Source organism: Phalangium opilio, unplaced genomic scaffold (assembly GCF_054372755.1).
Source record: "Phalangium opilio isolate 3A_F unplaced genomic scaffold, DU_Popi_V2 ptg000013l_1, whole genome shotgun sequence".
Taxonomy (NCBI): Eukaryota; Metazoa; Arthropoda; class Arachnida; order Opiliones; family Phalangiidae; genus Phalangium; species Phalangium opilio.
In genome coordinates this window covers 3,697,359-3,725,154 of record NW_028324148.1, presented here as the reverse complement: position 1 = coordinate 3,725,154, position 27,796 = coordinate 3,697,359, and the positions used below count along the sequence as shown (strand labels likewise).

Below are 27,796 nucleotides of genomic sequence, written 5' to 3'. Positions count from 1 at the left end.
ATAAAATTGGAAATATTGATATGGTATATATATCAGTTTAAATTTTATATTTTAAAATTGGAAATATTATTAAGCGGAAAATAACATAGGCATTTTCATTGTGATTTCACTATTAGTGTCGAAAAAATCTGTAGATTGATCGTGATATCTTGAGAGCTACACAACACGTAAAGTTTTAAAACTTCGAAAACTTTACAATTAACGAAAACGTTTTTCTGCCCATTTTATTCCCCTTATTGGGCCGAATTTTCAACCTAATTTTAAATGTTTGAGAGGCCGAATTTTCAACCTAATTGTAAATGTTTGAGAGAAAATAAAATGCAAGCGTGCTTCTTTTTTAAAATTATGCATATCTTTCATGTTAAATTATATTTACTGAAGTAAATTTGGTGAAAAAAATTAAGATAAGAATTTTATCAAATAATTGATGTTTATAATCATGTTTTCAAAATGGAAAATTTGAATATCTGTTACTCCAGGCAATTAATTTTCTACACTTATCTTTTACACTTTCCCGTCTTTGTCAAAAATGACATTTTTTATTAATAATGTTTGACTTCACCTCTTTTAATTTTGCCTTTCATTATTTTTTATCTGATTAGCTTTGATTAAACTCTATTAGATACTCACTGAGAACAAGTACTTTGCGCCTTATTTTATAGCATTGGTGCATAAACGAACCCCAAATTCTCATATATAAAAACAAAAAGTACACTTCATTGAAGCTTGCTCGAGCCATGTAATATAATAAAACACCCTTTTACAATGAGATAAGTGCTAATTTAAAAATGAGATGAGCGCTAAAAATAAAATGATGTGAGATTGAAGAAATAGTTTTGAGTTCAAAACTAAGACTTCATGAGTGTTAAATGAGACGAGTGAAAAATACCAGATGACATTGCAGGTGCTTAAAATGAGATGATATACAAAACCCGGGATAAACTCACCGAGAGATATACCTACTAGAAAAAAAAAACTGAAAGGAGAGGAGGAGAGGAGAGCCAAACTAAGGCTCTGATTTGAGGGCTGCCATGAAATGAGAGAAAATGTATATAACTGAAAGGAGAGGACTCAAAAATGAGCTTTCAATAATACTGACGAACAGTAGTGCGCTTGATATTTGGTTTCATTTTATAAAATAAAAGAGGTGAGCCATAGAGGAGAGGTTTCTATAGAAAAGAGCCATTTTGTTCACGTGAGATGAGATGGAATTGTATTTTAATTTGATAAAATAAGGAGAGGAGAGGTTTAAAAATATTTCACCATCTTATGAGATGGGAGAGGAGAGCGGCACTTTGGTCAATATTTAAAAAAAGGTGTGAGTGGGAGAGGGAAGAAAAATATCAAAAATGCCCATCACTGCCATGAAGTTTATTAAGAAAAAGAAACTATGGTTAATAAAACGCAAATTTATTTAATAAAAAAGACTAAATTAACTTGAAATAAACGCGAGTTACAAATTTTCCTCTCGCGACTCCTCGACCCGTACCTTTGGAAACCTCTATTGAACTGTCCCTTTTTGGCGCCTATTTTCTCAAAATTTTCTTTATCTCCTACGATCTTTGCTACGATGTCGAGCCCTCCTTGTAAAAACCCATGCGTCACTAAGTTGACCGGGTCTTTCTTAAAAGTCCCAAAAAATTCCAAAACAAGATGAACAAAACCACAACTACTTCACAATTCGTTACAACGTCAAACTGTTTATCACAACTCGAGACCAGTTCCATATACCCACTCCACTGCGGAGTTGGACTCGGTTGCTTCCAAATAGCGCCGCATAGCCACACTAGGTCCAGCTTCTTAGACATTTCAAGCGAAATGACCAGCTCCTTGGCATTTAATAGCACATCTCGGGCGTGCAGCTTACTGAGCCCGCTTTCATTAGGTTTTTTGTAAACTTTTAGGTCAATTTTTCCATATGAACCAGCGATTTCCGCTGTAACTTGAGTTGTGTTCCGCAGTATTCGTGAATTAGTTTTATGAGCAGAAGCGGGAGTAACGCACATCAACTCCACCCATGCTATGAAATGTGCCGTGCCCGTCGATTGTGCATATGCTGACGTCTGCGTTATCAAACACGAATTGTTTGAAAGAAGGTTCCAGTGTTTGATCAGGGCTAGATTTTAACACGCAGTTCTCGAACGACTGTACTTCGTTATAGGAAGAACACAACCCCAAATGATTCGGCATGTTTATTAGGTACCTTGATTCTATTTGCTTATGCAAGTGAATTGCTAATCCCAACTGAATTGGTGAAATGAATGACCTGGGTCTAGTTACGGTTATGATAGCTTGTGCGATGGCGTTAACTTTGACGTCTTTTTTACTAGAATCATTAGTCCTTTTCGATACAACTTTGAGAAACGTAAGTAAGGATTTTGGGACTAGTTCTGAACCTCCATTTCTAATTTCGTTCTCTGTTGGGTACACGGCGTTTTCATACACTTCCAATTGAATATCTTCCCTTATTATTTTGGCTGCAGCTTCTGTAATTCGCGTACGCTCATCAACTTCATTACTTTTTTTCGAACAATACCAGCTGTCAGTTAGTATTTTTTCTGCAGTATCTCGAAATGTTACAATGTTTTCTCTTCCCTTCTTTGCGCATACAGTAATGCGCCCACCATAATAATTTACGAGCTTTTTCTTCAAGTATTTGATGTTGTAAGTCTCCGTTCCTTCTTTACAGAAGGACTGCATTTTTGCTTCTAACTCATGCAAGGTGTACTGGCATTCGTCTTGGTTCTCGTCTAGAAAGCTGCATAGTTTAGCAAATACTTCTTCCTTATCAACGTCAGCTTTACGCCCAACAGTATTTGCCCCTAGCCTTTCATTAAAATACTTAACATAGCACGTTTTATGATATCTTGCCTCAGCGGCAATTAGGTCAATTACACTGTCCAATCGAGCTTGCACTAACCTTGACCACTAATCATTGCGAACCTTTGACCGTTCCAAGAGAGTTTTTTATTTGATTCGTCCTGACTTCATAAACTATGTCTCTACCCTGATTTTTGGAATCAGTTTCAGCATTTTTCCCACAAATTAAACATTCTTGTTTAAATTCAAACGTTGGAGTTTTTGATCTTAAACTTGCAATTTCATCCGATAAACACGTAGCATTTGCTTGGGTAGCACGCACAATGTTTTTCTCCCGTGTATAATTTCGGCGGCTTTGTTCATGAACACGAACATTTTCAGCAGTTTGCATCTTATTTTCTAGCCCATCACCTCTTCTTATACTCGCACTTATAAGCGCACCTAGTCCTCGTTTCACTAGAACAGTATTTTGGCCCGGGTTTGTTTGACCACACAACAAACAATCCTCATCCATCACAAAAAACAATAAAAGATCTAATTACGAATTAAAAAGGATGATAACATTCGATTATGAATGGTGTACTCTGTACTGGGACGTCAATGGCTATTAGTTCCAGTTCCAGTTATAGTTAATGTTAGGAGGGAAAGATGGCGCTAAAGTGTAATTATGAATTTTAAAGCTCATGAATGAGAACTGAGAATTCATTTCAAAGTAAATTATTTATTTAAAACAATTTGTTATTATGAAAATTAGTTATATTATTTAAAATATCAATTATAATTAAACAACGGTGCAAATAATGACCAAAACTCTTAGAAGTAAAACTTTAGGAAATATTATAACAAACAATTTGAGGTATGAAACGTGTGAATTGGATGATTAGATCACGAGTTATGATTATTTTAGCGTAATTGGGCAGCCATTTTTCAAGATGGTGGACACTTTTAGCCCTCTTTAATCGTAGGATAGACAAAAAGTCTTAGAAGAGCGCTTCCTACTATTTGAACAGCGAAATTTTAAAGAAATCTTTAATTTCTTTCGGTAGAAACTTTGCATTTCACGAAATTTATCAATTTAGCCGGTTTTAATGCAGGTTTGCCGGCTTCCGGTTGGTTTAACGCTAAAAATGAATATAAGGTAAATCGTGTGGAATGTCTTAAGCTACACTATAAGATTTTTTGTGATTCAATCCGATAATTACAGCCAAAGTTACGTAGCACTTTAGTAATTTTGTCGGCCATTTTTCAAGATGGCGGATTTTCCTCAAGTTGATGATTGGGGGAGATTGCACCATGTGAATGAGCGCTTCAAGTTCTATAAAAGTCCCCAATTTCAAAATTATCGCGATTTGTTCCGGGTAAGGCCCTTTTTTGAGCTAGATTGACTGTACTTCTAAGGGAAAATCAGCTAAAAACTGTGAATTTTCATTTAACATTACTGGAGGGTGTGGGATCTTATCTAGAAGGGCCTACCGGCCCTCTAGATTAATGGCACAATTGCAGTCTGGTTTCTGAGCACTAAGGAATATTTACGTGTATAATTGCACTGGTGTAAAAGTACCTCAATGTCCAAAAATATATGCACTGCACTTACTAGTGCCATACGGTATTACGTTCAAGTTTTATGAAAACATTTCAAACACCTATGCTTGGAGAAGTTTTACCTCGCTAATGGAAAAACATCATGGTTTTTTTGACTTAAATTCTATATTTAAGCAATTGATATTCTTAGAGCTATTTTAGATAAATGAGAGGAAATATCACAATATTAATTTTTTATCTGCTTTGGTGCTCCCTTTGCAACCCATATTTGTTACATATCTTTTTCACAATCGTTATAAAAGTGGAGGGGGGCATGGCGCTGCAAGTTCTGTCCTACTCCCCACGTTTGCCTCTTTTTCTTGGATGCTTTATATTATTACGAACTAGGTAAACTACCCGACGTTTCCCGGGTGTTTTAAGAAAATGAAAACCGGATGTAAGCGGTCTATGTAAAAACTAAACATTAATCTTCGGAACGACCCACATGAAATATCTACATGATAACTTTTTTAATTAAACAAACCTTTTTTACAACAAACTCGGCTTAATTGTTTTAGCTATATAAACTCTTTCTTTCCCAATAGACCATTCCCTTAATGCCTTTCTTTCCCAATAGACCATTCCCTTAATGCCTTTCTTTAATGCCTTAGGAAAAGCAATTAGAACAAGGGAGGCCTGGGTATTAGGCTAGTTCCCTCGCACCAAGAAGCACCGCAAGCGGCAGACTGAGACTGAGACTGAGTCGAGTACCCTCCCGCGTGTAGCAAAAGCGAGCTCAATCTAGAGCTGCCTCTTGGCGGGAGGGAACTCGCCTAATATTGAGGCCGATCCCCTTCGTATTGATTTCTCTTCAATTATGGAATGGTCCATGCCAAAAGTTATCTGGCAGCTAGAGTCTCTTGCACTACGAAAATAAAGAAAAAAAGAAAGAAACGATCGCTTTCAAATGCAAAATTTTACATAGTCTCTGGTGAAGCTAAATCTGGACAAATTGTGGCTTTGATGGGCAATAGTGGCGCTGGTAAAACGACACTTTTGGAAGCATTGAGCGGCAGACTACCCTCTCAGTTTGTCATGTCGGGAGAAATAAAAGTTAACGGAACTATTTTTTCTAAAAGAATAGTCTTTGTGGAGCAATTTCCTGAAACGTTTTCGTATATGACAGTCAGAGAGTTTCTGACTTATCAGGTTGGTTTTATATTAAAATCTTCATATTTAATGTTTCAGGGTAGAATTTTTCTTTTGCCTTATAGGTTCTACTAAGGCATGAATTTGAAGTTAACAAAGATTTGGAATTAGAAATTGATAGACTTTTGTCAAAGGTATGTTCCAGGCTCGTTAGCATTTTTTTCTTGTTCAATTTAAAGATTACAAAAAATGTCCCATGCGGATTCTCATTTTATTTTGAGTATTGTACTTAATACTAAACACTTAATGTAATTGCCCTTCTCATGAGATCTATAAAAATATTCATTTTACTGAAGGTCATGAGTCATGACCTTCAGAAAAATGAATATTTTTATAGGTCAATTCAAAATGATTATTTTTTACTTTTCACTACATATACAGTTGACCACGGGGCTAAGTCACATTGTGACGTGTAAGCCCCGTGCCTATCTGTTTAATTTAATATAACAATTTAATTTAATCAAAATAAAAATAGATTTAACAATGGTTACTTATAATAATTAGTGTTAAAGATTCATGAATAAAATTAATGAATATATGTTATATGCACTTAAAATTGAACAGTGGCATAGTATTATATAAAAAAAAATTAATATTGGGTTATGCCAAAGGTGGCTTTATAAAATCAAATTAAATAAAAAAGTAAAGGTTTTGTTATTTTTTTCTAATATTAGTGATTTTATAGTCTTTTTAAATCTGGTTAAAGTTGGTTTTGCTTGAATTTCTGGTGATATTGTGTTATATAATTTTATTCCCGTATAAAAGATAGACGTGAATTTTTTGAAGTGTTACATTTAGGTAAATCTAATAGCTCTAGTGATCTAGTATGTCTATTTTCCCGCTTAATGTTTGTGTATATGAAACATAAGCTATTATACTGTATACTCTCTTGTATGTTTAGAATTTTTGCCCTATTAAAGTACTCTTGGGTATGGTCTCTAAATGATAAGTTATATATTGATCTAATTGCCCTTTTTTGTAGGATATGTATACTATTTTGATTAAATTTTGTTGTGTTGCCCCAGAATTGTATTCCATAAGATAACACCGAATTAAATAATGCGTGGTAGATTTCAATTAGAACATTTCTGGGTACCATTTTTCTACAATGGTAAAGTAATCCATTCACTCGGGCTAATTTTGAGCTGGTTATATTAACATGACTGTCCCAGGTAAGGTGTTTATCAAAGTATAGGCCTAGATATTTGTATTTATCTACTATTTTAATTTACAAAATAGTAATAAATCAGCAATATATGACATAATAAAATCAATTGCTAATATTTATTTATTTTTTATGTTATATTCATTATGAAAATACTTTAAGCCAGCCGTTTTACTGTACTTGAAGTGTATAACCGGCATTAACCGCCCCAAAGAGGACGAGGCGTCCTCCTATCAAAACCAAACCTAACCGAACAGCAACTTTTTGGAAAAGGCATATTATTTGAGAAGTCAATGAAGATAAACATCAATATTTTGGAAAAGGCTAAACAATGCTAAATGATTTATAAAATATTACTAACCTAACCTGATTTTGAACAAAAAGGCTTTATTGGACGAAAGTGCTTTTGTTAAACGCTTAACCGAAGTCCAATTTTCACTTTTTGTGTATCACACGGTGTTGAAAAATTACAGAGGTCCTTTTTAGTTTTGCCGCTCTTTAGAGCTTCAAAACTATTGTTCCGACCTCTGCTGGTCGGCTGGCTGGAAATGTTGTGACCTGATGAATTGTCATAAATGAACATTTCGAATTTTAAATTTCCCGCGAATTTTCAACTCGAAATTCACCCGTAGTTCACGTTACACCTCATAGGTGGCGTAACGTATTTTATTTCAATTGAAATTATTTTTCTGTCGGTACCGGGAGGCGAACCTGCGACGTCCTGATCCATACTACACGCCAGTGAAGGCGCGTGACCTAACCAATCGCTCGGTTATTATAATTCTCGAGTTAAGTTAGAGTCAAGAGAAGAGACTCGAGAGAGGAAGAAGGATCAGGACCCCCCTCCCCGACGCCCGCAACTAGCTCCGGAGACGAGAGAGAGAGAGAGAGAGAGGGTAGAGAGAATTTTACGTAGGCTGCCTGCCTGACGGGCGCCCAATTATTTTTAGCAATGTTATTTAAATCAATGAAACATACTCATTTAGAGTTAAATAATTATAATTAGCTAATATGATTATAATATTTAAAAAAAATTATATTATTTAAGTAATAAATTTAACGATAGTTGTGTTGAGATCCAATAGAGGGCAACATGAGATATCATAAATAGACTGCAAATTCCGTCTAGAGGGTCGCCTGCTTCTGCTTATGGCAATTTGGCAAAGTCTGAGGCTTAACGGATGATAGTTTAATCAGGTGTTTAAATGCAACTTAATTCCGGCGATACCATTAATGACAAACGCAATCAACATACTCATGGTTTAATTAAAGTTAATATGAAAAATTTAAGGCTCCATTTGAATTGCTGAAAGATAATTATAAAATTAAATCAACAACTCAACGATAACAGGAGTAAGAAATGCGAAACTCCACTTAAGTAAAACGAAATTAACGTATTCAAGGATTGATTACGTTAATATCAAGGTATCAAACAAAAAGTATTTAATTATAATTTGGAATTTCAATTTAAATGTATCCCAGTTTCTTAAAAACCCATTAAGAGTCTGCTACTCAACGTTGCCACCTCCAGTGTCTGTCAAGTGATTTAAACTTCACACCTTCTCTTATGAGGAACTCAATTAACGAGATTTACAAACTGACATCATCCTTATTCTAAAAACTGTGCTACTCAAGTATAAACAAAAAGGTATTGAAGGTTAAAATAACGTTACTCTGAATGTATCAAATGAAAATCTACAACTTCAGCTTCTCCATAAAATGAACATTAAGTTAATTAGGAATAATACATAGTTTACAGACTAAGAGGCCTCAAGTGTAACACAAGGAGGCCTGACTCACTGGGTGAGTCTAAAGCGTTTAATCTAACGTTACCTAAGAAAACAATAAACAATGGCCAGTTTGCCAACGATAAAAACTACAGAGATTATATCTGGTGCAAACGACCAACGAAAGGTTACGTAAGACCGTTTCACTCCGGTGCTTATATCCGCACCACTGTCAGCTCTCCGATTTTGTTTGTTTAAATTAGTTGTAAAATAATAATTGATAGATTGAATCACACGATAACTAAACCCTGTCAACAAACCAACCAATATTTTTTATTCCTGCTCTTGCAATCATTTTTATTAGGTAACAGTTACATTTTTAGTTACTATTTATTAGCCAACGATAACCGCTATTTAGAATAAACCTTTTTCTTAAAATTAGATACATTTTTGATGTTTAATGTAGATTAATTCAAACTACGCAGAAGGTTTCTAGACTGGCTCCACCAGCCAACGGTAACCGCTATGAAGACCAGTTTTTTGTTTAAATTGTTGGTAAAATAAATGATAGATTGTGGCTCTTCCAATCATTTTTATTAGGTAACAATTAAATTTTTAATTATTTATATAATGCTCATTTTAGTGCATATTCTAAAGTTACTTGAGAAAAGTTAAAAGGGATTTATAGTGTGTTAATATAAATTTTTGGATAAATTTGCAACACACTATCGTTATTAAATTTGGCCAGGCAGGGCATAGCCCACTTGATCCATGCTCACGGACGCTGCTCTGCATCTTGCGTCTTGTTACGCGTGATCGAGTGGGTTATGGGCAGGGACCACAAATTATATTTGTGCAGTGTGCACTGTCTTCTATAATACTAGGCCTTGCAATATGAATAAAAGGGGAGGGGCAGTTAGGATTTCACAAATGGCGCTAGATGTCGCTTTTCTAAGGTTTTAAACTGGCGGAAAATTCAAAACCATGGGAAATTGTTGAAAGCTTGCAAGGAAACGGTTAAAGTAGCAGCTGACTTAAATAAAAGGACACAATAAAATGCAAAAGACAAGTTTGTTTTTAAAAAGGCATTTATCACAGTGTGGGTAAAATGTATTTACATTTTAAAGCCTTCGCAAAATATGGTAGAATGAAATGTACAAGTATCATCAATGAACAACGTTTCAAAATGAAGTGCATTGCTTCCTTTACAAAATCTGAAATATCAATTAAAATGTTCGTCAAATAATTTCTGGGATACCTATATCCCCACGATCTAGCAAATGTATTAAACTCAAAGCTTTTGCGTTGGATCTAGGTTGAGAGACACGTTCCAACACATTGATCTTTTCATTGTAGTTGGGCTTGTAGTATCATTGTAGCGACGAATTGCACCCATAGTCCGCCAGAGCGTGGGAAATAAGGCTGTGGCACAGGGCAAATGACCAGTTTAAAAATTTACTAGTCCAGTTTAAAAATTAAATTGGAGGTTGTCAGTGGTCCTCGGGATCACTAAGATAATTCAAGGATGACTAGAGTCCATACATTAACTCCAATATTTTAATGATATACTTCTCTAGTTTAGCAGACGACGTGCCCTGGTCAATGGTCATGAACCAGGTAATTTAGTCCAGTTTAAAAAAAAATTCACATTTCCCACCCTCGTCTGACATAAGCGAAGGACGTAACGTCATGCGAGACTGCGCAGTACGAATTTACTTTCGTCATCGCAAAAATATATAAAATTGTTTTTAAATTAACTTTTTTGGCACAAATATTATGAGATTTTTGCAAGTTTTTTCGGTTCCGGCTTCTCTGATTAATTAGCGCTTAGTACGTCATAAACAAAAAGAAATAAGGTTGTTTTTAGCGGCAATATATATCGGGCCTGCCTTCTATTCAGTACGATTTTCTCTGTTCTTTATCTCCAACGTCCGTTTCCGTGTCACGTCTAGCGTTGTTCTTTAGGGCTTATGCAAATTACTTCATTTCTATTGTGTCAAGTTTCAAGAGAACATGACTCGGGGCTAATTCTAAGCGCTTGTTGCATATTGCTATAAGCGTGCAATCAATGAATAATTTTAGTGCCCAAACGCATCAATTATCCCACCAATATTAGGTTTGCATCATCAATATCAACAAAATTGTTCCAGTTCATAGGACAGAAGTTGGTTATTTACTTGTTTCATAATCTATAACCCAAAATCAAGATAGATTATTTTTAGTCATAATTGGAATGATATTTGATATTTAAAAGAAAGTATAATGAAGTAAAAGAATATATAAACCGTAAAGTATATAGACCGCGGTCACCTTACAATAAATTTAGCTAGCAAAGGCAAAACTTTTATGGCAGGGGACATCTGGTTTATTATCATCTTGTTACACAGTCGTCAAATAGTGGCGCTTCCAAGGCAGTACGAATGTATTGAAAATGCTAGCACTTTTGGGGTCGCTTAATTCGACAAATAGCGTCGTTTGAATTGTAAATACCAAACACGCGGTTGGGCTAAATTCATTAGAAACTTTGGCGGGATTCGGTCCAATGGAATTCTGCGCATTGGGAATATACCTATTTAAACAAATCTAGCCGACCTGTTGGAAATGTTGTTCTATGATGAAAGCCAAGAAAGCTTAATTATCCTTCATGTCAAACCATCACTTTAAATATATATTTTGCTCAAAATTTGAGTAAAGGTAGACCTTTTCTCTATATAAAATGAAAGTCATTGCGGCTTACATTTTGAATATAGTCACAAGGTGTTAGATTATTCACCTTGTGGTAAAATATACCTCCACTTTTTCATTGTTTTTCTAAAATATTATAATTCTTAAAAAAATAAAGATTTAAAAAATTTAAACTATATACCAACGTATTAAAAACATGTTACATTAAAAAACACCTGGCAAGCGTTGATGTTTAGCTTGGTGTTAAGATTATTCTGTGTTTACCTCTTAAACGTGATAAAATATGAAGTGTTTCTATTTGGAACACATTTTAAGGATCCTTAAAGAAACAGAGATGTAATTAGACATCAACATTGAAGAAATAAACATTACCTCACACCAATGTTTAACTTTATAACATGTTCAGATGTTGCAAACCTAAACACTTTTTTCTGTGTAGGCCATTAATACTGAATACACTGTAATAACAACTAATTAAAAGAAAACACAATTTAGATGAAAGGGAAAAACCGTAGTTATATATAAATTTCAAGTGATCATAACAAGAAATGCATAAGACAAGCAAAATGTCGCCAAAAAACGTCAAATTGAACAAAAAAACTGATTGGGATTCAATACGTTTTTTGTGTCCGGAAACTAATTGGTAAAAGAGATGCTTTATGTAAGAAGAGATAGAATTAGTTTAAATTTAGAGCACGGTTCGGTAAAGATAAATGGGTGTGAAGTATTTAATGTAAAAGAGTGAAAAAGAGACATGAACAATTGGGTATTTTCACTGCCGGTTGCACTGTAAAAAAGGCATGTTATATAACAAAGGAATCTTAACATTAGAAAGATAAAAATGGCGAGAGGAAGACTGCGGTCGAAAACTCTCATGAAAACCTTTTTAGAATAAAATACACTTTTAAACTACATGATGTATCAGTAACCATTTAATGAAAAAATTATTTTAAAGTAAAAGGAAAAAAAAACAGTTACTTGTAACTTTAGGTCTCTTCTTAAATAGTGTAATAAATTGGTTTTAATTGTAGATGGCTTTGGACGCTTGTCAAAGCAGTTTGATAGGAGAAATTGGGTTGGACAAAGTCATTTCTGGTGGAGAACGAAAAAAACTGGCTATAGCTGCTGAAGTAAGCGTTGTTTTTGTCGTTTTTTATATTTTATTATTTCACTTAAAATCTTCGAAAGCTTGTTTCCATTACAATCATTGAAACATATGTAGTTCAGTAGTATAGTCTATGTATGACTTTCCATGAAAACAAATTGATGCTTTAAGGAAAAGTACAGATATCATAACCTTAAAAGAACGGTCATTTTCTAAATATAAATGGAAAAATATATAAAAAAAATCTCTTATTACAAAATAATTAGCATTTAATTGGTCTTAAAAATGAGGACTACGGCACCGACATGGGTTTCATGGCGGCTGCTAAATGGAACCACTTACGCTCGTGATCGAATGGGCTATGCCATACCTTAAGGCTCATTTACATACACGATTGTAGCTCGTAAAAACAGGATTTTGCTTGAACTATTTTAAATCTTTTCTCCTCAAGCTCAAGCTCGGCAATTTACATGACTGCTTGTAGCTTCGCTTGTTCCTTGGTTTGGTTTTAATCAAGCTCAATCCGCAAACAAAACTTTGGTTTTTTTCTAGCAAGAGACAAAAAAAGCTACCGCCATCAATAAAATATTTTGACTAAATCTAAACTGGATATTAGTTACATACCTGGCCTCTTTGAAATGGCAAATGTACTGAATTGACGTATGGATGAACAACTTTATTTTGGAATACGCTAATCTTAATTTTAAATCGAAACGTACGCCCAAAGCCAGCAGAGGTATTTTTTTATCAAAAAGGTTGGTCTTTGATATCATAACAACAATATAAAACACATATTTGAATAATTAGGCCAAACACATATTTATAAAATTAGTCTGAACAAAAGTTTGAAAAATTAGGCTTAAATAAAGTTTGAAAAATTAGGCTTAAGAAAAGTTTGAAAATTAGGCTTATGAAAAGTTTGAAAAACTAGGCTTAAGAAAAGTTTGAAACATTAGGCTTAAAGGGATAGAATCAATCTTTTGACTACTAATGAAAAGCTTTCATTTTTTTAAATCAGATAGAACCTAAAATTACGTTTTCAAAAATATATAGATATTGATAGTTTTAATAACTTAACTATTTTTAATTAATTTTTAAAAGTATTAGTTTTCGGCGCCGCTCCGATCACTGCCCCCTCTACAGGCGTTTGCAAAAACACGAGCGAAAAAACTAAATTACTCCTGCGACTTTCCTCTCGCTCGGAGGTACAGTAGATTTACTCCTAAAAGTAGTTTTCATACTATTCTGCATTTTCGACAAATTAATATAACTCATTTCGATACGGGGATGCTTTGAAAGTTATAAAGGAAGGTAAATAGTTTCACTGTAATTTTGGTGTTCAAAGTAATAGTTTTACTATGTTTAATTACAATTAAAAATATGTTAAAGCTTAGATTAGGGCCATTAGGCTAAAATATGGTCATACTATTATTATACATGGAAGCTAAGCCTTTGCCAAAATAGTGCAAAAATGTGGTGTTTTGGACATTACCTGTAACAATTTTGACAAATCTCTATCATCCTTACTCTACAACGTAACCGAGAGTTAAGAGAACAAAGGATAATAAACATGAAAAATCAGAATTATGTTTACAACGGTCTTTTCAAATATGCGCCGCTCCCTCCAGTTATAGTGACGGTGAAAAGCTAGAGCTCCCTTCATTCTCCTATTTCCAAACAACCAATGAATCAAGAGACATTTGCATCGTCATTGGGTGAAAAACAAGTTGGGCGGTATTTCGCGGTTAGTTTGAATTTCAAAATATCTAACGTACTGTTCTTAATTTTAAACGTTTTAATTCGATTTTTTTGGCACACATAATTTTAGGCATATTTTTTTACCTAAAACTGCCCTCATCTTGTACTAGTCGGAAAACATTGATTCTATCCCTTTAACGAAAATCTGAACAATTTCAATTTATGTCTTAAAATATATTTTTAAAAACATGTAAATCGAAATGCTTGAAGCTTGCGCTTGAGCCTGTAAAAACATAAATAAAAAAATCTTGAGCTCTGTCACTAGCGAAAAGTTCACGCACAAGCAAATTTTTAGAAACCATGTAAATCAGCTTTTATCCTTATCTCTCTCAGCCTGTAAAGGCTGATTTACATGGTTTCTAAAAATCTGCTTGTGCGTGAACTTTTTGCTAGTGAGTAGTGACAGAGCTCGAGATTATTTTATTTCCGTTTTTACAGGCTCAAGCGCAAGCTTCAAGCATTTTGATTTACATGCTTTTAAAAATATATTTGAAGATATAACTTGAAATTTTTCAGATTTTTGTTAGGCCTAATGTTTCAAACTTTTCTTAAGCCTAATGTTTCAAACTTTTCTTAAGCCTAATGTTTCAAACTTTTCTTAAGCCTAATGTTTCAAACTTTTCTTAAGCCTAATGTTTCAAACTTTTCTTAAGCCTAATTTTTCAAACTTTTGCTAAGCCTAATTTTATAAATATGTGTTTGACCTAATTATTCAAATATGTGTTTGATATTCATAACGTCAATTCGGTACATTTGCCATTTCAAAGAGGCCTAATATCCAGTTAAAATTTTGTCAAAATGATTAGAAACGGAAATTTCATTGATGGCGTTAGCTTTTTTTGTTAGCTTGCTAGAAAAAACCAAATTCGTTTTGGTTGCGGATTGAGCTTGTAAAAAACCAAACCAAGGAACAAGCGAAGCTACAAGCAGTCATGTAAATGGCCGAGCTTGAGCTTGTGCAGAAAAGATTTAAAATATTTCCCTGCCTGACCGGAAAACGTTGTTTTTGACGGCCAACTAGTCGTGGCGTTATTATTCAACGCTCTACTAAGTTGACTACATGTTCCGACCAATCATGATGGACCCCACTTTTGATCCTCTCGACTCTCGAGACGGTGCGTATTGCAATAAAAACAACTAGTAGGCGAATATTTTATCGGTCTATTCAACCAATCTCTTTAGGGGTAAGTGGTTCCATTTAGAGGATGGTACTAGACCAATTTCGACGCAGTGGTCCACAGCTTTAAGGCTATTTAAATGCCAATTATTTTGTAATAAGAGATACATTTTTCATTTTATATTTAGAAAAAGAACGTTCTTTTAAAGCATAACATTATGATATCTGAACTTTTCCTTTAAATTAAAAGTTGCATGCAATTTTGTATTCGAAGGTAAAGATAATCAGTTTTTAAAAGATTCATGACGAATTTTTTTTACTACACGGGGCAACTCTCATGGAGCCTTAACAATAGGAGACCCGGCTTCAAAGAATAATCTGTTGGGGTATTTGCGTACGGGTCTCCAGTTGTTGTAGAGCTCCAATAGATTTCGCTAATAGTTACATTTTGTGCATAACCCGAAACCGGGCTTACGTTTAATGAATTATGTATTATTTAAGTTGAATAAGTATTCTCTGTTGTTTATATTCATGGACACTAAATATATAGATATTCAATCATACCAGGTAGTCGGAAATGCGAGTATATTGTTTCTCGACGAACCTACAACTGGACTAGATAGTTTCGCCGCTATAGAAGTGGTGAAAATTTTACGACGATTGGCCAAAGAGAATAATGCAATTGTCATGTTTTCGATACATCAGCCGTCATTTCACGTCGCTAACATGTTTGACAAAATAATATTACTATCTGATTCAGGCCGAGTTGCCTTCGAAGGACATTTAAACTCTGCTCTGTCGTTTTTTGAAAAAAGGTAATATATTTGTGCGAAACTATAGATTTCAGAAAATTCTTAATTCTGAACCTTACATAGCATCATTATTATCTGGATTAACTATACTATCACTAGGCCTACTGTATTATTAATTAGGTTTCAGCTAAAATGCCCAGATTGTTATAATCCATGTGACTTTCTGCTAAGTGTCGTGCACGTTAGTAGGGGCTCTAACGTGATAAAAGTGAGATATTTAACCACTATTCGAAAGCTATCAATTTTTAATATTTTTCATTATTAAGAATATGTGTGATTCATTCGACAACGAAAAAAGTTGCTTCGTAGATGAAACCATAAGTGAAAAACGACTGTCGAAACAAAGTGTTTTTAGGTTAAAAATTCCTTCTGTAATAACACGTAGCAAAGAATATAACTTGATATTTTTCAGAAATCTGTGTTCCATTGAGTTTCATACAGGTACTCTAAGCCAAATTAGGACACTATTCTGGAGAGAGAGCTTATTCATAAGAAGAAATATTGAACTGACGCTCGGCTATATTGTACCACTTGTAAGAACACAATTACATTTAAAATAGGGTGTATCTAGGGGTTTGTGGCAACATTTCACTTCTTTCCATCCATACACTTGTTTTATGCTGAGCAGGAAGTTATAAACTTCTGATAAAGTCTTTTTATAGAGTCCAAGAGCTTCTAAAGTGATTTTCAAAATATTGCGTTTATTGAGCTCGGAAATATATCGATTAGTTCTGACTTACTGGACGATAATCAACGCCTAGTCGAAACCACTTTATTCTTTTTACTTAAAAATGTTTCCTATTTCTTTAGAAAGGAGATATAAACTTTGCCAATATCGTATTAAATGAGGCCTATTTAAATTTTGACTTTTACTAGTTAAATTAACGAAAAATTATTGCATTTCAGACCATTTTGGTGTACGTGATATTGATTTATGGAAAGCAGAAACTAAATCGAGGAGGAACATGGAATCTTAATAGTATTATATGTTTATTCATTCGTTTGATCCCAACTTATGTAATGACGATATCGGCAGTTGTAAGTAAATCACGTCCAAGTGCTTTTTAAAATATTATTTTTCAAGTTAACCAGGATTTATTGAGACACAAGTATATATAATACAACCCTTTTGAAAGAGTACGACTCAATATTCTATCGAAACGTATAACGTTTTCGGGTCTAAATTGAATTTGTTTGCTTTCAATAGTTTATTTAATATGTGTGTGTATGCAAACGAAGATCCGTAATATAGTGTGATAATACTTACGGAACAGGACAATATGGTCTCGCCGAATAGCCTTTTTCGTAATTTTATGCACGCATGCGCTTGTCGTGCGTCGTGGATGAAATAGCAGACGACGCCATCGGCCTACGGAGAAATAGTTAGGATTGTGGATAACGGAGTAAATTTGAATCTAAACTATGATAAACTAAAAATATTGGAACTTAAAAAGGTTTGTAAAAATATGGGAATTATATTTAAATCCTACTGGAGAAAACACATGCACACTGAAGCTTTAAAAACTGAAAATATCGAAAATATTTCCATTAATAGCCAAGGCTTAGGGTCGGCTTCATAAATAATGTCGCTATCCAAGCAGGGCCGGGCGAAACCACTAGAGCAACCCCTCAAAAAAGAGCGCTTTCCCCGCGAGGGCCGCCGATTCCCGACCAGGGTCCGATACCCGCGAAATGCATGTTACATAACCCCGTCTTTGTAGTTCCAACATTTTCGATGTATAACTCGTTCTACTTTTCACAACAATTCTGTGAAATTTAATTTCCTCTGTTTTATCATCCCTCTTTACTTTATACGACTGATTCTTGCATCCCACCAACTACCACAAATCAATTGAACACAGCATCCAGGCATAGTGCAAAGGCTTAAGAATCAAATGAAAAAAATATTTGAACAATGCTACAAAATTGAACTAACTAAAAAACCACTGGCTTAAATGAATTTTATTACACTTTTTTTCCAAATTTCTAAGAAAAAAATCAAGAAAATGTATTGAAAATGATCAGATTTAATGGCAAAGTTGATGCCTCTAAAATAAGGAGGAACTACGCGGAGGCTAAGACCGTAGTCTGCTATTTAATCCACGTTGTTACTAACACGCATGTGCCTCGCATTTTCCCCCACTTTTACCCTCAAACATGCGAAAAGGGCTATTGGTCTCGCCAATTTGGTCGCGAGACTAATTGGTCTCACCGATTTGGTCTCGGTACTATTTGGTCTTGGGACTATTTGGTATCGTGATTATTTTGTCTCGGGACTATTTGGTATCGTGATTATTTTGTCTCGGGACTATTTGGTATCGTGATTATTTTGTCTCGGGACTATTTGGTATCGTGATTATTTGGTCTCGGGACGGTTTGGTGTCGTGATTAATTGGTTACCCAATTAGTTGCCTCCTTTTCAAAAGCAATGGTCCCAATAATTCGTTGCCACCTTTTCCAAAACAATGGTTCCAATAATTCGTTGCCACCTTTTCCTAAATATTCTTCTATTAATTAGCATCCACCTTTTCCAAAATATTCTCCTATTAATTAGCTGTCACCTTTTCCAAAACATTATCCTACTTATTAGCTGCCACCTTTTCCAAAACATTATCCTATTAATTATCTGACACCTTTTCCAAAATATTTCTATTAATGCTAATAAATTGATCGTGGTAAGAGGCGGGCTTTTATTACTCATATAAATAATCTTCTTACCTCCAAACAAGGTTGGGCTGGGTTAGGTCCGAGACCCATTTGTCCCGAGACCCAATTGTCCCGAGAACCATTTGTGCCGAGACCCATTTGTCCCGAGACCCAATTGTCCCGAGACCCAATTGTCCCGAGACCCAATTGTCCCGAGACCCAATTGTCCTGAGACCCAATTGTCCCGAGACCAAAACGGCGAGACCGAATTGGCGAGACCACAAGTAGAACAATCTTACACCAAGTTCCTATGTAAGATTTTTTGCCGTAGCCTCTGTGTCTGAAAGTTCTGACGTTAAGCTTTTTAAAGTTTACAACGGAGCTCGCGTGAATGGAGAGATAAAATTTCTAAAATCTCGGCCACGACCGAGAACGAGCTTTTGAAGCAGCGCCCCACAGCGGTGGAGAGTGAAGTAAAACAGGCGGGGCTAATGTTTTTTATCTGAGTAAGTTCAAGCTTGGAGGGTTCATCCACGGTGTTTACGTTTTTTATGGCAACGGCGTATCGTGTGGAGTGCTAACGTCTTTAAAGAGGGTGATTAAATCGACATAATGGATAAAATAAAAGCAGACAGAATTATTTTTTTCTGGCACGGATATATGTATTAAAAAGTGTTCTTTCATAATTTTTACGAGGCGTCGCAATGTACTAAATTATGATTAATGATTTTTCTTTGCCTCGTGTTTTCAAGTGTAAATTGCTTGGTATAATATTCTCAAGTGACCTTAAGTGGTCTAACCATGTTATTTATATAACTGCTAAGGCCCGTCGCATAGCTGGTTTGATTCGTAGAACGTTTGGACGTTCGAAAGCGTCGCTTATATCTTTTAATGCTCTGGTTATTCCATTGCTACAATATGGTGTAGAGGTCTGGTCACCTTATTTAAAGAAAGATATAGATTCTATCGAGAGGGTTTTGCGTTATTTTACATCCTTTTACCTTGGTCAACCTTATATAAATTTTCCCACGAATCGCAATCGTGTAAGATTGGATTATAGTACTCGTTTGAAACAATTGAATTTTTTGCCAATGTATTTGTTAAGTCAAAAAGCTGGTTTAATTTTTTTGTTTAGAATCATTAACGGATGCTATTATTTTCCCCTTTTAGACTATATTAGTATTAACGAGAGGCATGAATGCTTAACTTTTTATATTTCTAAATGCAGATGTGATGCTTTTTTACACTCTTTTTTTAATCGTGTTATTAGACAATGGAATGCGCTTCCTTTTAGATGTTCTATGACAATTTATACTTTTAAAAATGACCTTGATTGTTATCTCAAACAAAAGCGATACCATGTTTAAAAATTGTTCTTTTTGTTTTAATTTAATTTATTCTAATTTAATTTTTGTATGTCTGTCTTGGCAACCAGTGCGATAATGGGACTTGTCCTTAATCTGGTTGCCTTCAGTGGAATTTATTTTTTTACTGAAAAATAAACATTATTATTATTATTATTATACTGAGTTTGTTTTGAGAGCCCTAAATTCGTTTCGTTATTTGTAACTTGCTCCGCCGTAACTTAAACTCCGATCGTCTAATAAGATCTCCGTCTCCCTATTGGCCGAGAAGCTCATCGCAAGCGGACCCGACCTCCAATCCAAAAATTGAAGTTTCGTACCTTTTTTAAGGGGGGTGGATTTTTTTTAGTGAGAGCCAGCTTTCCACGGCTGATGTTAGTTGGCGCCGAGAAAAAATGTTAGGAGAGAAAAACTTTGGGTGTTCAACTACCATTTACTCTACAGTAAATACATTCGGCCTAGCCTTGGGATATCAAGTTTTAGGAAAACTCGAGATGAGACGTTCGCTAGAGAGAACCGGACACACAATACCCTCATTCCTAAGCTGGAAAGCTAGGTCCTTGGTGATAGATTATTCACCTTGTGGCGAGACCAAATTGTCGCGGACCGTAATACTTACATATGAAGTTCGAAATGGTATTAAAAGTATATAGTCAAAAATATGGGGTAAAAGTGGTGAAAGTTTTACTTTGGAAGTGAATCCTAACGCATTATATTTTCTCAGCAATAGCACAAGTTAAATTCACGGCCATTAGAATTTTGATCGATTATGTAGTGAAGCGACGTTGGCGATAAGCCATGAAGATAAGAGGCAGCTTATTTTGCTCAATATTAATAATAGTAGTTTTATCCGAAACCAAAACGTTTTGCTCAGAAATTTATTTAGCTCTCAAGTATTTGAGTTTAGAAATACCACATTTTTTGGCCTTGTATAGACCATTCTATTAATACTCGGAGAAAATCCAACGCACAAGGGAGAAGCCGCCATATTTGGCTAGTTTTCTCGTGCCAATAGTCAAGGCCAGACTGAGCTCGCATTCACGCGGGATTCTAGTTGACTAACTCTGCTGCTTGCGGTGCTTCTTGGCGCGAGGGAATTAGACTAATAAAACGCCCCCTGTGCTGTTCGCCTTTCCTATGGCATTACAGGAATGGTCTATTGCAAAATTCGGCAATGGTTGGATAAGGAGGAACGGAGCACGGAGAATACGGAATCGTTAGTATTGGGAATCCATGGATGGTTTATGGTATATTTTGGCAATTTTTTTTAACAAAATAAATTAACAAAAGTTGGATGAAAACCGTAATGTTTCAACTTGAAACTCCAGAAGCTCATAAACACTTAAATCTGTAGTCTAAAATCTGGTTTATATTCCTTAAAGACAACGGCTATCTGGACCCCGTTTCTTAGGAAGGATTATAAAAATGGACTCTACGGTGTTGGAATATTTATGCTCAGCAGAATGGTTTTCGAGGTAAGAAACGTTATGGTGTTAGAAAGAAACGTTTTTTAAGTTTTTTTGGTTTTTTTTGCCTTATTTAATAAATTCAACGCAGATTCCAATTTTTTGCTTCATCCAAATAGTTTTCACTTCAGCATTATTTTATTGGACTATTGGTAAGTTGGATTAAAGGGTTGTAAGCGTTTTATTTCGATTTCCATAAGTATTGGATAGTTTGAAATACTTTAAAGTAAGTCTTGTTATTACTTTAAAAAGGAAAGAATAATAGTTGTCCACCCCTACTGTTTAAAATTTCAAAGTATTCTATAAATCGCGTATATCTCTCCTTTTTTTTCTCAAAGTCTTAACTGTAGGTTTTTCAAGAAGTCACCAAATATGATTTAAATCGCAAATTTTAAAATATACAGTATCTTTCTCAAACATAAGACGTGTATATATCAAAGGCTTTCCTTTCTAGTATATTCGAAAATAAATGTTTCTATGCAAAACTTAGGGATTGATTCAAACGCTTCATCCATTTTTGGTTGATCTTGGCATTATCTATGCATTATCGACAAAGTTGTTGATTTGAAGCGATTTACTATACAACTCCTGTGAATAATTTCCCGGTGTTCATAAAGACATCAAATAAGACAAATATTCATAATGGTAGAAAATGTCGAGCTCTAGTATTTGCAAGGAATAATTATTAGTTTCAAATTTATCTTAAAGGTCTCCAAGAGGACCTATACCATTTTGGTATGTTCTTGGTACTTATGATTTTAACTACATTAGGAGGCCATGGCACTGGTATGTAAAAATTAAATAATTATGTTTAAAGTAGTGGTCGTGTAAGATGGCTAACTTGGGATACGGAGTGACATTTAAATGGAAGAAAAAATTAATGGTTCTCTAAAAAATGGATCTTTAATAATTGAAAATCTGTCTTCAAGTTATCCACAATTTAAAAGATTAAAGTTGGCATATTTGAATATGTATTCAAGTCAACAGTTATTTAACCTGATTAGGCTCTACTAGCAGTTACTTACTTAACACCTCAGAGTAGATTTGAACCATCAACCTTGGGTCAATGTCCCAAATGCTCTAACCATCTGAGCTATTGAGGCCTATTGCGCCGCAACAGTCACAACCTTGAGTTAACTTACAAAGGTTATCATCTCAGGTAAAGCAAGCTATGTTTCATTCACCATGTTTTGATTGGTATGAGCTGGTGCACTGAAGTCAAGAGTTATTTGACATGGAAAGGCTCCATTAGCAGAATACGGTGAATGAACCATTGACATTCTGATATGATAACCTATTAGTAAGTTACCTCTAAAATGTTAGTGATGCTGCTCAATAATTAACCTCAGTAACTCAGATAGTTAAAGCATTGGGATGATGACCCAAGGTCGATGGTTCGAATCTTCTATGGGGAATTAAGTAATTTTTACCACAGTATAACTGAATATGCCTTAAACGCTATGGGACAACTTTCCGAAATGATATGAATACCGTATACTGTTATGAAATACTGTATTAAAGGCAAATTTGACAATTGTCAGGTTTTAGATTTGGTAAATTAAACCCTTAGCATATAAAAGTGGTTTCGCTATTAAGTATTTGTGCAAGATAATTACCGAAATTGGAAATTTTTACCAGGACAATTTATTGGATCTATTTGCCCTACCACAACTGGTGTTATGATATTCCTCTCCTTTCTAAACCCATTGCAAGATATTTTTATGGGCTACATGATAAGAATAAAGTGAGTTCATTTACAATACGTTAAAGTAGAAATCTTTTTAAAGCTTTGTTTCAACTTCGTCACACTAGTTTTGAAAACCACTTTATTACCAATTAAATGCCATTTCAACAGCCGCGGTTCACACTTTACGAATTTCTTTTAATGCTGTCTGCTAGGACTCCTTTTAGCGTTGTCTGCTAAGGCAAGCGAAAATATCCTTAAAACTAGTCCGATCCTAGTTGAAATATCCCTGAAGCCGCGTTTACACGAGACACTTTGGAACCGTTTTGGAAAGGCTTAACACTTTTTTAAAAATAATATTTGCATTTTCTCGTGAAAGATCTCTGGTTTTATCAGCTTAATATTATTTTTTGTACATTCCAAAACGGTTTAAAACGGTTTCAAAGTGTCTCGTGTAAACGCGGCTGAAGTGATTTCAATTTTCAAGAAACCGCGTTTGTAAATAGTTTCTCGAGTATCAATTTTGTTCTTACTTAATTTCGGGATGCATTTTGAATCGCTTCTATCCGATTTCTAACGTATGTGTGAACATGGCTTTAGTATACAACGAGTCTAAATTCATAATTGGTAATAAAATCTCTAACCGAACTGAATAAACAGTTCGAAACTAGTCACAGATTTTTTAAACACTTTTAAAAGTTAAAATCATTTAAGTAGTTTGATGACTCCTTATCAAGTTCAAATAGTGATATGTTTTATCCTCTACCCCATTTTTCGAAGTTGGCGTTTTATTATCAGAAATATTTAGCTCGAGTTTACGTCATAAAATAACAAAATCGTTACTTATAAAGAATATGGTATTTTAAAAGTGAAAGCATCTGGTTTTCAAGTGAAAATAAATGTAAATAGCCAGGGAAAGATTTAATTTTAGAAGTAGGAATGGAGATCAGAGTAATCTGGGCGCGCGTCAAAGTCCCGGACCCCCTCCCACGGGACGGAGGGGTATGAAAAAAGAGGCGGGTCATAGCGACAGAATTAAAAAGGAATTACGTATTTTCGCCGTCCCCGTCAGCAACTTCGTCAAAACGAAGTTTAAGTGAGCCAATAAGATAATTTAAACCTTTCGTTACGTGTTAGAGGGAGGGGCTCTATACTGGGTTATGAGTCGGACTGAAGTTAATACTAGCCGTTCTCCATTCCTACTTCTAAAATTAAATCTATCCCTGAAATAAGCAATTAAAATATTTTTCCCAAGCAGCAGTATAACGTTTTTGGTACGGTGGTTTCGTTATCTAAACTTCCCGTTCTATGGCTATCACACAGTGATGATTAATCAATGGAGAGACATAGAAGATATAGGTAATTTACCTACATTTACGACATCTTTGCAATTCAGCGGTGCTCTGTTTAGTATTGCCTGTTGCGTTGATAACATGACAACGCGATGGCTGTATTAGAAACATTTCCATAACTGCGTACAGGAAATATTTTATTTCTGACAGTTGATGTCATTAACTTACAATACATGAAGACCCATACTAATATTAAGTTGAATTTAATGTACCGAGTTGTATGAAATCGTTTTTGTTTTTTTATTTTGTGTATCTGGTAGCACGGCTCCCAGCCAAGTCGAGCACTGACATCGTTTTCTCGAAGCAATTCATGACACTTTTAAGCCCACTGTAACTTTGTGATGGGTATAGGTAAAAGTCTGAAATTTTGCTTGCCGCGAGGACTGTCAATCCTAGTTATAGTTTCGAAATTTCAAGTTCCTACCCTATATACTTTTCGATATATCGCAGGTGAAATTTATCTTATTTTATCACTCACTCACTCACTCACCGATCATCAAAATTCTAAGGTACTTTTAGAAGAGAGAGAAACTTAAAATTCATGATTTAGTTTTCATTTATTTTATAAAGCACAGAAAAATTAAAACATCCCGAAATTTTTATAAAATTGCTCTTTAGTTCTTGATATTAAAACTAGATGTCGCTGTCGTCTTTTCAACAGAAATAATGTGGGTTCTTGATGAAAGGACGTAACGGTCCAAAGTTAACCGAAAGTTAGATGCATATTAAAGCTAATAGCAGTAGTAGTTTAAAAGAAATGTGTCTTAACTGATGCTACATTCCTATATTAGGATATAGCGTACAATCTTTTCGGCATATTCTCTGGGGGTCGAAAGGGGTAAATCAGCGTAAATATGGACAAACGTTAGCAAACGAAGTATAACGAGAGGATCTTGCTTTAATTTAACTACCAAAGTATAACGAGAGGGTCAACAAAAAGTAGTGAGATCGTATCAAAAACATTAACATGTGCAAAAATGGGCCAAGCCTCGCCTCGTGCCCTCTCCGCCGTAAAACGAGATCCCATGTAGAGCCAAGTCTGTCATCTTCTTCTCATTCAATCGCCAATTGAACAATTATGTTATAAATTAAGTCCTTTTCCTAATTAATAACCAATATTCTTTGACTCTATCATTATTATACATCTTTGTTCGTATCAAAAATATCGTGACTTGCCAATGGCAAGTAATGACCTTATAAACGTGTACATAGGGTTATGCATAACTCACCATATAAACTTGTTTGTACATAGGGTTATGCATGACTTTCCTTATAAATTTGTACATATCTCCTCGTCCAGAAACGATTTAGTGAATATCCCTTCAATTATTTTAAAATCGGCAACGATTTAGTGAATATTCCCTCGACTTCCTTTTATCATTATCTACCTGCGATTGGCAAGTCACTATATTTTTGATACGAACAAAGATGTATAATAATGATAGAGTCAAAGAATATTGGTTATTACTTAGGAAAAGGACTTAATTTATAACATAATAGTTCAATTGGCGATTGAATGAGAAGAAGATGACAGACTTGGCTCTACATGGGATCTCAGAACGTTTTACGGCGGAGAGGGCACGAGGCGAGGCTAGGCCCATTTTTGTACATGTTAATGTTTTTGATAGGTATGTAGTCCTTGTTCTACGCAAAATAATTAACAAGAAGTCTTATTAGCAAGGGTTTAGTTCGAGAATAAAAAATGCTTCTTTGAAGAAAAGTGCAATGCGTTATGTAGGGGGGACTATAACAAGGTTATCTTCCATAAAATAGAGCTCTACTGGGCATGCGTGAATTTCGTAGCATTATCAGTTCATTAGGAATGGCCATCGGAGTTTCCGTTGAAACTATCCGCCGGGTCGTTACACGTTTACAGTCACGTGATTCTAACTAATCACTACACCAAGTCGCGAACAAAAAGTAACACAACTTCTTTAAAATATAGTTCTTGACATGGTCCTCCAAAACGCATTGTACATCCTTTTAAAGAAAATGGATAGATTTTGACGCGCTCCCACTGCAGTTCAAGAAAATGGGGTAGTTCTATGTAAATATCCACAAAATTATGGGACTCAAAATTTTAATTAATGGTTTAGAGTTGATTTAATACATATTTCAGAATGCGAATTTGAAAACAAGCAAATCTGTTTTCCAGACGGAAGCGGCGTTCTTAAAGATTATGGTGTTGATAAAGTAAGTTACGAACATATTACGACAACGACATTTTCAAAAAAAAGTCGGTGCATGATTTAGTTTTACCAGGAGTTCATAATAACCCCCCGAACTCCTGGTTTTACTGATGCATTAAATATTACGTAAAGTTCATAAAGTATAACATATATTTTATTTTAATTATAAATGATCTTTAATTGAAATATTCGTATTTATTTTGAAGAAGTTACGTGTTTATTGAGATTGAAGAGAAATATATTATTACTGATTTTAAATTGTTTCTTTATTTAGGAGGAATTCCTTCATTACATAATATATCTAATTTTGCTGAACTTGGTTTATCGAGCTCTGACATACGTAATCCTGTTAATCAAAGTATCCTGGGGATAGAACTCTTTCAGATGAAATATTTATTAAAATAATAAAAACTGCTAAATCTGTCTATATTATAAATAATATTTAAATAAGGATTAAAAAAAATTAGCCAAAAGAGCAATAGTTTATTTATTTGTTCTTTTGTACGGGGTTGCATGATCTTAAAATAATATGTTCTCTTTTAAATTGCTCTAAAGGTCCATCCACACTACAGATATTTCGCACGCTTCGCACGCGTTGCCCGATCGCTAGCTTGGCGCGCTTCGGTCGCATCTCGTCCACACACACGAAGCTTATTTTCCATTGTAAGAAGCGCAAGCGCCACGCCTGTTTGTTTCAACCAATGCCGGAGCTTCGAAGTCTAGTTTGCTCCTTTTCCTTTCTCAGCTTTATGTATTCTGTTGTGCACATCCTTAATTTCGGAAGTAAATTACGAATCTCAGTCTATCTCACGGTCAGCGAATACTTCTTAAAACCCATACTCTTCTTTTATTTTTATTTTTCATATTATTTCTACGATTTATTAAAAGTAGACAAAATATCACGAGATTATTCATTTCTAAAAACTGCTTGCGGTGTATTTCACCTATCGACGCCATCTTAAAAAGATCACGTGATTCATTGCCTCTCCTGATTGGCTGCGTAGGCGCGTACGACGCGAAAATGTTTGAAATTTCAAACAAATTTACTTGGTGCTGCGTACAGAGCGATCTCGCGTGCGAAGCAAATATTTTGCGTGTGAACGAGAAGCGTAACTGGCGTGCGAAGCGCGCGCGAGCGAACCTGAAAAATACCTCTAGTGTGGACGGACCTAAAGC

At 34.8% G+C, this 27,796-nt stretch overlaps 1 protein-coding gene and 2 long non-coding RNA genes across 4 annotated transcripts; all 3 read left to right on the top strand.

The window, feature by feature from the left end:
- The first annotated feature begins 4,070 nt into the window (after positions 1-4,070).
- LOC149707847 (uncharacterized) lies at positions 4,071-12,582 on the top strand. Its single transcript, XM_089864992.1, has 5 exons — positions 4,071-4,178; positions 5,281-5,550; positions 5,616-5,684; positions 12,159-12,257; positions 12,499-12,582. Exons 1-5 carry the CDS (start codon positions 4,071-4,073, stop codon positions 12,580-12,582), a joined length of 630 nt encoding a protein of 209 aa, XP_089721118.1.
- LOC149707848 (uncharacterized) lies at positions 7,617-9,037 on the top strand. Of its 2 annotated transcripts, none has more exons than XR_016379937.1 (3): positions 7,617-8,140; positions 8,218-8,806; positions 8,885-9,037. It is a non-coding gene; the product is annotated as an uncharacterized LOC149707848 (long non-coding RNA). The 2 variants fall into 2 exon arrangements; XR_016379936.1 differs by having other exon boundaries at positions 8,198-8,806.
- An 8,624-nt stretch (positions 12,583-21,206) lies between the features above and the next one.
- Positions 21,207-23,163, top strand: LOC149707846 (uncharacterized). Its single transcript, XR_016381389.1, has 4 exons — positions 21,207-21,404; positions 21,515-21,547; positions 22,104-22,181; positions 23,034-23,163. It is a non-coding gene; the product is annotated as an uncharacterized LOC149707846 (long non-coding RNA).
- Positions 23,164-27,796: the final 4,633 nt, after the last annotated feature.